Source organism: Solanum tuberosum, unplaced genomic scaffold (assembly GCF_000226075.1).
Source record: "Solanum tuberosum cultivar DM 1-3 516 R44 unplaced genomic scaffold, SolTub_3.0 scf00114, whole genome shotgun sequence".
Taxonomy (NCBI): domain Eukaryota; kingdom Viridiplantae; phylum Streptophyta; class Magnoliopsida; order Solanales; family Solanaceae; genus Solanum; species Solanum tuberosum.
The window spans coordinates 1,371,623-1,385,839 of record NW_006239038.1 but is presented as its reverse complement, the minus strand read 5'-3'; the positions used below and the strand labels follow the sequence as shown (position 1 = coordinate 1,385,839).

The 14,217-nt window shown below is 35.2% G+C and overlaps 3 protein-coding genes across 4 annotated transcripts; all 3 read left to right on the top strand.

The window, feature by feature from the left end:
- The first annotated feature begins 224 nt into the window (after nucleotides 1-224).
- Nucleotides 225-2,450, top strand: LOC102584746 (PLASMODESMATA CALLOSE-BINDING PROTEIN 3-like). Its single transcript, XM_006349860.2, has 3 exons — nucleotides 225-725; nucleotides 1,261-1,294; nucleotides 1,958-2,450. Exons 1-3 carry the CDS (start codon nucleotides 428-430, stop codon nucleotides 2,220-2,222), a joined length of 597 nt encoding a protein of 198 aa, XP_006349922.1. The 5' UTR covers nucleotides 225-427; the 3' UTR covers nucleotides 2,223-2,450.
- Nucleotides 2,451-2,911: 461 nt separating this feature from the next.
- Nucleotides 2,912-7,345, top strand: LOC107061051 (histidine biosynthesis bifunctional protein hisIE, chloroplastic). Of its 2 annotated transcripts, none has more exons than XR_001473731.1 (6): nucleotides 2,912-3,159; nucleotides 4,483-5,790; nucleotides 5,881-5,976; nucleotides 6,079-6,292; nucleotides 6,447-6,653; nucleotides 6,999-7,345. XR_001473731.1 is itself a non-coding variant. In XM_015309790.1 (6 exons), the coding sequence occupies exons 2-5, from the start codon at nucleotides 5,632-5,634 to the stop codon at nucleotides 6,643-6,645; spliced, it is 606 nt and encodes a 201-aa protein (XP_015165276.1). In that variant the 5' UTR covers nucleotides 2,926-3,159; nucleotides 4,483-5,631; the 3' UTR covers nucleotides 6,646-6,653; nucleotides 6,999-7,345. The 2 variants fall into 2 exon arrangements, 1 of the variants encoding a protein (XP_015165276.1); XM_015309790.1 differs by having other exon boundaries at nucleotides 2,926-3,159; nucleotides 6,141-6,292.
- A 441-nt stretch (nucleotides 7,346-7,786) lies between these two features.
- Nucleotides 7,787-14,077, top strand: LOC102584411 (troponin T, fast skeletal muscle). The gene is made up of 12 exons (XM_006349859.2): nucleotides 7,787-8,162; nucleotides 9,250-9,409; nucleotides 10,090-10,185; nucleotides 10,609-10,685; nucleotides 10,838-10,920; nucleotides 11,133-11,193; nucleotides 11,381-11,448; nucleotides 11,535-11,616; nucleotides 12,345-12,428; nucleotides 12,514-12,594; nucleotides 13,025-13,144; nucleotides 13,704-14,077. The coding sequence occupies exons 1-12, from the start codon at nucleotides 7,995-7,997 to the stop codon at nucleotides 13,878-13,880; spliced, it is 1,257 nt and encodes a 418-aa protein (XP_006349921.1). The 5' UTR covers nucleotides 7,787-7,994; the 3' UTR covers nucleotides 13,881-14,077.
- Nucleotides 14,078-14,217: the final 140 nt, after the last annotated feature.

Sequence of the window (14,217 nt, the reverse complement as noted above, 5' to 3'; positions counted from 1 at the left end):
TATATATATATATATATATATATATATGATAAAGGTGGAAAGGCAAATATACTAATTAATTCTAAAATTTGAAAGCATAGGGCAGAGTCAAGCTCCCAAAGCAAAATAAATAAATAAATAAATTGAAAAGATAAATAAAAAAGAGAGAATGATAACATGAGAACATATACCCATAAAAGCAAAAAAAGAGAAAAGAAAAAAAAAACACTACATATATCAATCATTCCACTCCTTTTTTTCCCTCTCTTATTCCCACCTCTCACAACTAGCGGCAGATTCAAAATTTAAATATCGTCAATTTTCTTTCACATACATAAAATTCGACCCTAAAACACTTACACTAACTCAAGTCCAGCACTAGACAAACATTATAATTAGCCCCTACATACATCGATTTTGTTATTTCTGAATCCGTCTCTGTATATATATGTTCATGGAAGTGTTAATGGTTATAGTTATGATATTAACTATTATTGTTAGAACAAAAGCTACATGGTGTGTAGTTAGAAGTGATGCAAGTTATCAAGCATTACAAAGAGGTTTAGATTATGCTTGTAGCTATGGTGCTGATTGTTCACCAATTCAATCTACTGGCCTTTGTTATCTTCCCAATACTATTCAAAATCATGCTTCTTATGCCTTCAATAGTTACTACCAAAGAAACAACATGGCTCCTGGCTCTTGCCAATTTGCTGGCACTGCTACTTTTGCCAAAACTGACCCAAGTAAGTCATTTTTACTACTCACCCCTCGTTTTTCTGGTTTCTCACTCGATGTTTGATACTGATTAAGTTTAGATTTATACCGAAAAGTTTCATATTAAGGTTTTCTAATAACAAAGGCGACTGTGTATCTAGGTGTTGAATTCAGAACTTTTCTAAGAAAGGATGAAAAAGTAGTAGTACTTACCGCTCTACCAAAATTTGGTCGGTTGTTTTATGCATTAGAAGTTATATGTATGCATGGTCAAGGTTAATGTAAATGGTTTTTTATTATGTCAGGTCACTCAAAATATATCTACATGTGAATATTCTTAAAATGTTAGATTTTGAAGTCTTGAAATTAAAACAAGTTACATACGTGGTACAACATGTAAAATTTACCTGATTGTGTAAAAATTCTTTATACTGTGTATATAAATTGAACTCTTTAATTTATGTACACTGACACAACATAAATAATTATTTTTTTGAATTTTCAGTGTATAGGTTGATATAGGTAAAGTTGATTAATTATTTTTATCTTATTTTTACCTTTTAGGTTATGGATCTTGTGTTTACCCAGCTTCTCCAAGGTATGTTCTTTCAATACTTATTTGTTTCACATCTCTTTTTTTTTATGTTGTTTTTTTCATTCTTGATCATTTTCTATAGCTTTTTTTTTTCTTGAAAATAATGTTTTTTCTTCCACTTTATTAGCTACCCAAAATAATGCTACCTTTTTAAAAAGAAAAGAAGAACATTGGGCTGTAAAGTAGAAAAATATATCATAAGCAAACTTTTTTTTTCTTTTTTGAGTGTTGGATGGAGATAATGGTTTTTGTTCAAGAACATTGTGGAGTGTTGCTTTTTGTGTATAATGATGTCTATAGTGCCTTATTACGTGGAAATGTGTTGATGATGTTCTCGGGGCGGATTTAGAGGATAGCGAGGGTTTACTCGAACTTCATATTAAATTATTTTATGTATATATATTGAATTTGAACCTCCTGAAACATAAAATTAAAGATTGACTTAATAATTGAGGGAGTTCAGATTTTCGAACCCATTAGTGAAAATCTTAAATGCGTCACATGTTGTTCTTTGATTGAACTTTTTTATTATTATTATTTTTTATCACTAAGTCTCTATATATTACTAGTATAATAAAGTTTTATATAGTTAGTGTATTTTAACATAATGTTATAGTTAAACTACTTATTATGTTGTTGATTTTTGGATTTTTGAATTTTGATTAGGGCTGCCGGAGGGCCACTTCCTCCCTCCGGAATCGGAGGTCGTAATGACACAAGTGGAGGAATTACAACCACTCCAGTTTTATATTCACCACCACAAGCAATTATAAACCCTGTATATGCTAATAGAACAACACCAATTACTGCGGGATCGGATGATCCTGACTCTCAAGATTCAAAAGCAACTTGTCCCAAGTTTTGGACAATGACAAGCTTAATTCCAACATATTTGATGTTTCACCTAATTCATAATTTTCAACTTTTGTAGGAAGACTTATTTAGTGAAATTTTGTAAGAAATGACAACTTTATTTTGATATTATGACCACAAGTGTTATCAAAAGTATCGCTTCGCCGCTTAAAGCAATGAAGCAAGTAAATTGGGACGAAGGGAGTATTAGAATGATAGTAATTTTTATATAGTTCATGTATTTTAAGCAGTTACATGTATTTAGACATGAATTTTAGTGTAAAGAAGTTGAATTGTTTGGTTTGTTGTTGTATTGTTGATATTTGAACTTTGTTGACATTTTCTCCATATTTTCTCAAGCTCAAAAGCATTTCTTCGCCGCTTAAAACAATGAAGCCATGTAAAACGAGGTGTTATCACTTTATGAATGAATCTATACACTTCAAATTATTAATGCGCATAATGGCTTAAACAAGCATTGCAGTCAATTTTTGAAATCTGAATTTTGACAATTCATAGTATATATAGGGAATATTACAATTAGTTATAATTATTTAAATCATTTTAAAATAATTATAACCGTTTGTTAAAATCGCACTACTTATGTTATTATATTTATATATATATATATATATATATATATTTGACGGCTATTATTTTGATAGACGACTCTTTAATTTTTCAGCCCAATTGTCCAAATAATACTGTAGCCCAAAATATATGACCCACAAGACCAAGCCCAAGCCCATCTGGTTTAGTGTCGTAAATCCAAATTCATTTCCTAATTCCCACTACACTCTAGTGATCCACTGCTCCGCCGTCGTTATCGCCGCCATAGGTTTCGTCTTGTATAATCGAATCCTAAGATGTCAATTTCTTATTCTCCTTGCTTTCAACCTCTTAAAGTGTTCCCTAGAAGTAATCGTATTCGTTCAAGCGGAGCTTTTACCTTGAATCGACGTAATGTAGTGGCATGTATGAAGAAATCACATGAAGATACCTCTCTTGAAGCAAAGGTATGAGCTCAAATGGCGCGTTAATGTTGTTATCAAAGTTTGTTAATTGATATAGAAGCCGCATTTTTTTTGTTTTTTGGGTTTAGGATTATCTATGTTTAGCTCGTTTATGAATGAATTTGTAGTTTATTTGATTGATCAGATATAATCAGATGCATCCTGTGTTAATTCTGGTATATATTTGATAAACGTGGCGTGCTGGACAGCTTTCGCGCAGCTCAACTAATTCATCGAGATACTTGTTAATTACTTTAGCTTGTCTATGAATGAATTTGTAGTTTATTTTGATTCATCAGATATAATCAGGTGCATCCTGTGTCAGTTGTGGTATATGTATATAAACCTAGTGTCCTCGCCAGCTTTTGGGCACCTCGACTAGTTCCACGTGATACATGTCAATTATGTTTAGCTTGTCTATGAATGAGTTTGTGGTTTATTAATACATCAGATATAATCAGGTGCATTTTGTGTCAATTATGGTATATATATTGATAACCGTGGTATCCTGGCCAGCTTTTGCGCGCCTCAACTATTTCCACGGGATACCTGTCAATTATGTTTAGCTTGTTTGTGAATGAATTTGTAGTTAATAAATACATTAGATAGAATCAGGCTCGCGAACTGTGTCCATTATGGTGGATATTTTTTAAAGGCTAGGGTAGTAAAAATGATAGTTGAGTTCCTTCTATATCATTTTGATCTCTCTTTAAGTCTTTCATAGAGGCCTAATAATTTGTTCATTGTTGAGTTGCGTTTGGATGCTAGTTGCCACATCATCATTATCGGATTACACATTACCTAAGGAATCTAAACCAATAATCAAAATCAAATTTTGACTTATATGTCTAGTCCAATTGCTCAATTTAGACTATGAAAATTCAAGATTTCATGGTTCAAGTTACTCCTAATTTATTTATAATAACGAGACGTGATTTAGCTAGAATATTAGACAGCACATTCTTCTTTAGAGACTGTGACAAGCTATTAGATATCAACTAAGTTAGGTGTCTATGATGTGCACTGTGCCAGTATTTTACATGTCTGGAAAAAAAAAGCTAGCGAAGTAGAAAAAGATCGCGGGCTTTTCATCTGTCATTTTGATCTCTCTTGAAGTGAGTTGTTTTTCTTTGTTGCACTTTGCAACTGATGGTTTATTGCTGCACTTCTGGGGACGTGCAGTGCCTTGCTCTTTGGACTTTACAACAACACCTTCCCTGCAAAGGCTAGTTGAAATGTGTTCTATTTACTGACCTGGAAGGATGAACATATTGTATCACCTTTCCTTTGTCTCTTGTTTTCTCTTTTCTGATAACAGTACTTCAGGTTGATTTCTTACTAGATCATGTCAAATGGGACGACAAAGGCCTTGCGGTTGCTATAGCCCAAAATGTTGATACAGGAGCAGTCTTAATGCAAATGGTGTCCGGGCTAGCTTTTGGGCACCTCGACTAGTTCCACGTGATACATGTCAATTATGTTTAGCTTGTCTAGGAATGAGTTTGTGGTTTATTAATACATCAGATATAATCAGGTGCATTTTGTGTCAATTATGGTATATATATTGATAACCGTGGTGTCCTGGCCAGCTTTCGCGCGCCTCGAGCCCTCAACTAGTTCCACGGATACCTGACAATTATGTTTAGCTTGTTTGTGAATGAATTTGTAGTTTATAAATACATCAGATATGTGTCCATTATGGTGGATATTTGTTTAAGGCTAGGGTAGTAAAAATGATAGTTGAGTTCCTTGTATTTCATTTTGATCTCTCTTTAAGTCTTCATAGAGGCCTAATAATTTGTTCATTTTTGAGTTGCGTTTGGATGCTAGTTGCCACATCATCACTATCGGATTACACATTACCTAAGGAATCTAAACCAATAATCAAAATCAAATTTTGACTTATATATCTAGTCCAATTGCTCAATTTAGACTATGAAAATTCAAGATTTCATGGTTCAAGTTACTCCTAATTTATTTATAATAACGAGACGTGATTTAGCTAGAACATTAGACAGCACATTCTTGTTTAGAGACTGTGACACGCTATTAGATATCAACTAAGTTAGGTGTCTATGATGTGCACTGTGCCAGTATTTTACACGTCTGGAAAAAAAAAGCTAGCGAAGTAGAAAAAGATCGCAGGCTTTTCATCTGTCATTTTGATCTCTCTTGAAGTGAGTTGTTTTTCTTTGTTGCACTTTGCAACTGATGGTTTATTGCTGCACTTCTGGGGACGTGCAGTGCCTTGCTCTTTGGACTTTACAACAACACCTTCCCTGCAAAGGCTAGTTGAAATGTGTTCTATTTACTGACCTGGAAGGATGAACATATTGTATCACCTTTCCTTTGTCTCTTGTTTTCTCTTTTCTGATAACAGTACTTCAGGTTGATTTCTTACTAGATCATGTCAAATGGGACGACAAAGGCCTTGCGGTTGCTATAGCCCAAAATGTTGATACAGGAGCAGTCTTAATGCAAGGGTTTGCAAACAGAGAGGCTTTGTCAACAACAATCTCATCACGTAAAGCAACATTTTATAGCCGGTCACGGTCATCTTTATGGACAAAGGGAGAGACATCCAATAATTTTATCAATGTTTTTGATGTCTTTCTTGATTGTGATCGTGATTCTGTAAGTTTTTAGAATCCCTTTTGATAATTAAATTGTGCCTTTGATTCCATGTGCTTTTTTACTGAAATGATAATCAAAACTACCTATCAGATAATATATCTTGGGAAGCCTGATGGTCCAACATGCCACACGGGGTCAGAGACATGTTATTACACGCCAGTTGATGAGCTTCTGAAAAATCCTGAGGTTAGTCGCATTCTGTCAGGTGTTTTAATTTTTTTTTCATCATCTTTATACTACCTTTCTAAAAGAAGTTTTTAATCATCTCATGAATTCAATGAAAAATAGCTCGGCTTTTCTTTTGGAAAATGGTCTATATGAACCTGCCTAAGATGTAGTAGCTGTGCTAGGTTGAGAAAAACGAGCTGGCTTTGACGACTTTATACGCATTAGAATCTACAATCAACCAAAGGAAGGCAGAAACATCTAGCTCTTCAAATGGAAAACCCTCGTGGACGAAGCGATTGTTACTTGATGACAAATTGCTTTGCTCCAAAATTCGGTATATTGCTTGAGAATACTTGATCTTATCATTGACTGGTCTTCAGAAAAATAGCTTTTTCTACTCCCTTGTAGCACATACATATCTGGGGTATTAAATTGGGATTGATGGGTATTATAGTTTTCTTCTGAATTTTGTTCTTCACATCTTGCAGAGAGGAGGCTGACGAGTTATGCCGAACTCTGGAGCAAAACGAGGCTAATGGTCGGACTGCCTCTGAGATGGCAGATGTCTTGTATCATGCCATGGTTTTGCTTTCTCTTAGAGGAGTAAAACTGGAGGAAGTTATGCAGGTCCTTAGACAAAGGTTTTCAAAGTCAGGCATTGAAGAAAAGAATAGTCGAAAATCCTAGGACATATGGTATAGTAAAAACCTCTTCCTCTACCTTATTGAATTTACCTCAATACAAATGAAGGATGCCAAAATAGGTTCATCTGACTTAAAAACATCATATTAGAGTATAGTGTAAAACAGAAGTTCAATGTTTGCTTTCCACCTTTGCGGAAATGATGCCGATGTCCCCCCTTAAATTTTTTATTATCACTCTCCTTACCTGTGCCTAATAACAAACCTCACCCTGATCTGCTGGCATTTCTGTTGTAGTTCCTAACAAGCATTGAAAGGTTATCCTAACTTGGTTCAACTTTTTCGTTCTCTTCATTCTTATTCACGAGTAATAACTTGTTTTTCAACACGTCCGTGCAGGGTTTTACCGTTGAAGAAGGTCTCATTACAGTCGACGATTGTCAAGAGAGAGAGGGAGAGAGAGAGAGAGAGAGAGGCATACTCCAGCTCTCTAATGTTGTTGTTAAAAGTGGGGAGATCTTTGAAGTCTCCTTTGTCAATACAAACCTTATTGATGTACTTTTGCTAAACTATGGGAACATATATGAACAACATTCTAGTTGTAGTACAGACAAGAATTGAGGTCACGCATTGTTAAATTCTCTCTTTAGTGTGTGTTAATCTCTCATGATGATAAAAGATTTGGAATTTCCAATTATAAACAAGATGTGTGGATTAAATCCTTTTAACAAATAAAGTTTTTGATCGGAATACAATGGTCTAAAACAACGATTTTTATCGGTTGTAACATCGTAAGTGTTTAAATTCTCATGAAAAAGGGGGTGTAGCAAAGAAATTGTTCGAATTTTGATTGTTTTTACACGAGAAAGGGGATGTAGCAAAGAAAGTGTTCAATTTTTGATCACTTTTACGTTTCGAATTTTGATCGCTTTTCTCGGTATTTATGCGAAAAAGCGAATATAGCAAAGGAAGTGCTCAAATTCTGATCGCTTTTACGTGAGAAAGGAGGACTAATGACTAATTTCATGATGATTCTCACAAAACAATTTAATATGAATTGAGTTTATACGAAATAACATAATAACGACATATATATATATATATATAGTCTATCACAACTTACTTGACAGATAAGTAAGAATACATGATAGAAAAAATAAAACAACTCCTAGATAACTACAAATTTACTTTCAAATCCCAATTCTTCACCGCACACATACAAAACCAATAAATAGAATAAACCTTTTCGTCTCCTACCAACAATGGACACCAAACCCCATTGACGACGATTCAAGGAAAACAATCAGAAAAAAAAGATACTCTATATAGATCTCGTTTTTGTGTTTATCAAATCGCAATTCAGTTCAGTTCAATTGAATTATCAGTGTTGCAGCAATGTCAGGTGTATCACTGCAGTGTGGTGATTGTGGAACTCTTTTCAAATCTGTAGCAGAAGCACAAGAACATGCTGAAGTAACCTCCCATGCTAACTTCTCTGAATCTACTGAAGCTGTTCTAAATCTCGCCTGTACTGCTTGCGGCAAGCCTTGCCGCTCCAAAACGGTAAAAAAAAATTGCCCCTTTTGTTGATTATCTGTAGCTACGAATAGAGTTTTAATGATTTGTAGTTCCAATTGATGGATCCTAAGGAGTAGTTGTAGCTCTGAAGTAAGCGGAGGTGGATCCAAGATTTGAACTTTATTATTAGTTTTAGGTAACTATTGATAATTTGAGTAATTGGGTTCCAAATTTGATGTTTGTGATGATTTTTAACTACGAGAGCCTGGTTTCGATCCTGGAATAGTACTAGGTGATTCTTCCCAGCTTTCAAAGCCTTGGTGGATAAAGGTACTAGAGCTGGTGGGAGGCTGGAGGTGGTTAGGTATGTAGTGAAATTAGTCGAAGTGCCCGGACACCACAGTCATAAAATAAAAAGAAGATTTTTAACACGAGTTTGGACTAAAGCTACTAAATTGGGCTGAGCTCATATCTTACCTTGTACATCTGCCTCTAGAAGTTACTACTCCTCCATTGTGACATGGGTGCAGGCTTTATATATTTTAGCTGTGTAAGATGGGATACACCCATGGCACCCACGACTTTGATCCAACGATAAAGATTGTACCAAAGGTGGATTCTGGACTTGAATATTATGGTTTTTGAGTTCGGCATTCTATCACAGTCCATTTGATTTACCAAGTTTCGAAACCTATTAATAATATGTAATTATTTAGCAATACTTTTAACACATATGTAGGGTCTGAGCCAAGTTAACTGTGTTTGGTTGAACCTGTAACTAAAGCAGTACGTACTCCTCTGTGTAGTACAACGTATGTGAACTAAGTCTGGTAGTTAAATGAGAAAGGTAGATGGGCAGATTCATTATCCACCAAGTTTTGAAGCCAAAAACAGTGGAATTCAGTTATAAAAAGGATGAATAGAAGGGTGGATCCACTCAGGTGCTTAGTGCAGTATATTATATTGCTATTTGTGTGAATTTGGGTGGAGATAGTTCGCCAGAAGTTAAAATACGCAAACTAAGCTGTAAAAACTTCTGATCGAAATATGAAGAGTTTATTTTTGCTGTAATGACGATTTAACTGTTGATATAGCTTGACAATGTAGCTTTCTGTGAATTTGATGTTTGAAGGAGAGTGATTTGCACACCAAGAGAACTGGGCACACAGAATTTACGGACAAGACAGCAGAGGGAGTGAAGCCAATCAGCTTGGAGGTGCCAAAAGCAAAGGCCGACAATGATGAAGACATGGCAGAGGTTGGTGATGACAGTGGTACTGACCAGCATGAAGGTAGTAATTCATTGTTGTCGCAGATTTTGGTCTTTTAAGTTTCAATATAGTTGCTAGATAATCTTATTTTTTACATATGAGATTTGCTAGTTGGGTGAGGCTTATGAGAACAGGAAAGGTGCTTCTTTTCCTCTTTAATTGTTTTTGGGGAAAGCTATGTGTACTAGGACTTAGATGATGTACTACAAATAGGTCATGGAGGATTTAGGAGAGTGTTAATTCTTTTCCATGAAATACATATGACGAAATAAAGATTATTTACTGAAAATTCCACTTCCCTTTTGAAAAGAATGTTCTTTTTTTCAGTAGTTTTATTTTATGAGCTAGTTTAGATGGATAAAATATCCTTGGACTGTCAATATTGAGGACCAGGGGGTGGGGGATGGGTGGGGAGATAGAAGTACTATGAACATTTGAGATGAATTACAACATCTAGACAAGTCAGGATGGAGGGGGTTTTTCATATGTTTGCCTCTTTGATTCATCAAACAAGCTCTTTATTTAGATCTAGAATTTGCAAGTGTAAGGTGCTTATGATCCAATTCTAATAGGGAAGAACTATGAAACCCAAAATTTACAGCTAAATATTTGGTCAAATGAGGCATAAACATCTGATCAATCCTTTATTTTTATTGTTTATATGTGGATACATTGGTGCTAATATACCTTTTTTTGGCCAGAAATGGTTGTTCCCGAAGTTGACGAAAACCTGCTATCGGAACTTGAGACAATGGGATTTTCCAAAGCTAGGGCTATCCGGGCACTCCACTTTTCCGGTGAGTATTTTTGTGGATGAGAATCTTCATCCTTATGATTGTCCCTAAATCTATTGGAGATGAGAAATTATCCAAAAAAAATCCATCTATGATGCATTCAGGTGACCGATGTAATTATTTTGTAAAAAATTAAGACTCTTGAATACATATAGAAATAGATCTATAGAGCTCCTAAATGGTCCATTCTCAGCCAAACCAGCTACCATTTTGTAGTACTGGACTGAGCTGAGAAAGCTTAGTCTGTTAATACTCAAGAGGGGGGGAGGGGGAGGGGGGGAGCTGAATGCCAATTCTACTATGATGTCAATCTCCCAATTCTGTATGTGACTGTTGACCACGTTGTTGCCTGTGCGAGGTTCCTCTCTGTTTCATCTATTAAAATTCAAGGCATTTAATTGTTCATGCCTGTGAATTTGGATACAGGCAATGCCAGCTTGGAGGCTGCTGTAAATTGGGTTGTAGAGCATGAAAGTGACCCAGACATAGATGAAACACCAATGGTATGGAAATTTCAGATTCCTGCATTAAATTTCTTTGTTCACTAACTAATTATATGTTGTGGTTACTGTTTCCTAATGAGTTTCATAAAGATGTTTAAATGTGGCATTTATGGTTTGCTTCGATAATTCAATGATTATTAAAATTTACCTAGGTACCTGCCAGTGCCAAGAAAGGTGAGGCACCAAGGCCTTCTCTTACTCCAGAGGAAATAAAGATGAAACAACTAGAGTTGAGGTAAATTCTTTCTGCTAAATTGTTCTCTGTGATTTCTGAGTAGCTGAACATTGTTTTGGGACAAGTATGTGGTTTAATTCCAGAGATGTCTAGTTTAATCTTTTAAATAATTTCATTTGTTTTGTGCATTGTGTATCAGAATAGTTTCTGACAAATGCATCTTTTATCTTACAGTATGATTGCTTATTTTTTAATGTTTCAATGACTTCTAGGGAGCGTGCTCGTAAAAAGAAAGAAGAGGAAGAGAGACAAAGGGAAAGAGAGAGAGAAAAGGTAACACTTGATTTAGATTTTGACGTTAGTTTGCATTAATGGAAGTCAATTGAATATTATTGTTGAATTACATTCTGAAACCAGTGATGGTTGATTGGTTGTATTAATAGTTAACTGCATTTTATGTTTCAACTTGTAATCAATCTAGTTGAATATGTTAGTGAAGTCGTTTTGCCTTCTGCTTCAGGAAAGAATTAGAATTGGTAAGGAACTCCTGGAAGCAAAACGGATTGAGGAAGATAACGAAAGAAAACGGTATGCCTTAAACTTTGCTACTCTTTCTGTTTTCACCTTCAATGATTTCTGCTAATATAATTGAAATTTTTTACGCTGCTATATAGTATAATAGCATTGCGTAAGGCTGAAAAAGCGGAAGAACAAAGAGCTAGGGAGAAAATTCGTCAGAAGCTGGAAGAAGATAAGGTCAGGAACTTCAATCTATCATGAAATTTCGTCAACCCTTCTATATCTAGCGTGCTTGATGGAACTTGTCAATTTACTAATGTATAAAACATCCTTTGTCAATATAATTGATTTCACTTAAAAACAGTACTATTTGTTACTATCTAATTTATAGCTATGCATCTAAAAAAGTTAAAAGAGTGAAAAATACATGTATTTTAATTTATTATGTTTTGGTTTTAGGCCACTGATTGTTTTGTGTTGCCATTGCATTCAGGGGATCATGTGGAGAAAATGATCTGACCTAGATGGTCTCATTCTAAGTTTTTAAATTAAAAGAGACTGATGAAATTCCTGGCATACACTAGATTTGGAAATCTAAAAGATGTAGTTACGCCTATTGGGACTATGGTGACCTTATTAGGTTCTTCTGGGTTGACGCTAAAATTTCTTTTCCTTTTGATTCCTGACTTTTTCTGCTTTTGGAAGTAACAAGAATCTCCTTCTAAAAAAAAAGTAACAAGAATCTGGCACACTACAAGTATATTCCAGAATATGCGCGTATAAAATGCATATCAGAGAGTTTCTTTCAGCGGTCAACGTCTAATCAATATCACTAATTCAAATGATTTTTAAATTCCTGCACCAAATTATAACTCATGATCTGGATCACTTAAGTGCAATCCTCACATCATACTTTACCTGCTTCTACTTTTTGTCATATTGAAACAATTCTGTTTACTTCACAGGCAGAAAGAAGAAGGAAGGTCGGTTTGCCAGCAGAAGATCCTGCTTCCCCCAAACCTTCTACACCTGTTGTGGAGGAAAAAAAGGTGTTTATTTATTCAAAAACTCTGTTTATTTGTCCATTTGGACATATCTTGTCCAACTCAAACTTTTTGTATGTATTTTTGGTAGAGCTCGTTTTTGCCTGTCAGACCAGCTACAAAGGCAGAGCGGATGAGAGAGTGCCTGCGAACTCTTAAACAGACACACAAGGTAATCATTCAGTTGTTTTGGATCCTTAAAGAGTACTTTCTTGCAAGTTTGAGCTTCGGAACTGAGAGGTGGTTCTAGGTGCACCACCTTACCTTTTATTTAAAAACAAAATGAAGCTTACTTTTTCTTCCGTCCTCAATTTCAAGCTCAAAAGAGTAGAAATCAAAGGACATAATTAGCCATTCTCGTCAAGTTGTTCTCTTCCTCAAGACATAAGATAATGAATGGATGCTTCTTTTCCTTTCTTTCTTCAGTGTATACATTAGGAAGCTTTTTCTTTTGAAAAGTAATCAACAAATAATTCCAAGGAACTGAGTAGCCTATGATTGACATACTACATTCCTTCTGTGGGTTTAGATATGAATGAGATGTTATTTTAACTTCATTGTTGGTGAACTGATTATTTGTACATTTTCCTCTTATGGTCCAGGACGATGAGGCTAAAGTCAAGACCGCTTTCAACACACTTTTAACTTACGCAAAGAATGTCGCTACAAATCCCAATGAGGAGAAATTCCGCAAGATTAGACTTAGTAATGCTGCTTTTCAGGTGAGACGTCATTAAGGAAATTTGTTACGCCTCTATTTTTGCTCTTTAGTTACTTCTGAACTCTGAAATTCTATAGGAGAAAGCTCTTTTAATCATGGCTTTTATAGCCTTGTTAGTTAGTTAGCTTCATTCAATTTCTGAAAATAGGGGGTGAAGTGAGGTTTATGTACTTGATTATTTGCTTAGTCGATTATTTTTGCATGCCAAAATGCAGTATGATTTAGGACCCTTACCTCCAATTCTTTGTGCAAAGAGTATACCAATCCCCAATTTCTTTTGCTCCCCTACTTGTCTAACAATGAAATAAGAAACATTCTCCCCCCTGTTTCTTTCATTTTTTAGTTTCTGAGTGGCGGTGGGTGGTAAGGTTGTATAACTTTTGCCATCCCATCTAGTTCTCAGTCCCTGGCTGAAGAAGGTGGTCTAGAGCTCATAAAGCTGGTGACGGTAGCAGCAATAGCCAATATTCAGATGTTTTAAACAATTAAGTAGAATCTTTTAATCTGATTCACAGACTCACAGAACTAACACACCTGCCTCTTTTGACCTTTTTTTTCAGGATAGAATTGGCAAGCTGCAAGGAGGCATCGAGTTTCTTGAGCACTGTGGATTTGAGAAAATTGAAGGAGGTGAATTCTTGTACCTGCCAAGAGAAAAGGTGGACATTGCAGTGCTTAATACTGCTGGAACTGAGTTGAACAATGCTATTAAAAATCCCTTCTTTGGAGTCCTCTAAATTCTAATCTCATACATTAGTTAAGATGAATAGTGAAGGATTCTTCTTTGTATGTCCCAACCTTTTCCCCTTTGTTGAGTGAAGGTTACCTGAATTTTATAAACTGAAATTGTATAAGCTACTAAGATTTGGTGGAATCATGTTCCTTTTTGAACCATTTTTTATCTACAAGTTTAATGGATCAAGTTGATGTTTAAGCTTTTCTTTTCACTTACCCACCCGCGGTCTACCAGAAACCACCTCTCTACCCCAAAAGGTAAGGGTAAATTCTGCGTATATCTACCTTTTTCAGATCCCACTTTGAGATTACATTGTGTATGTTGTTTTCCATTGGGAT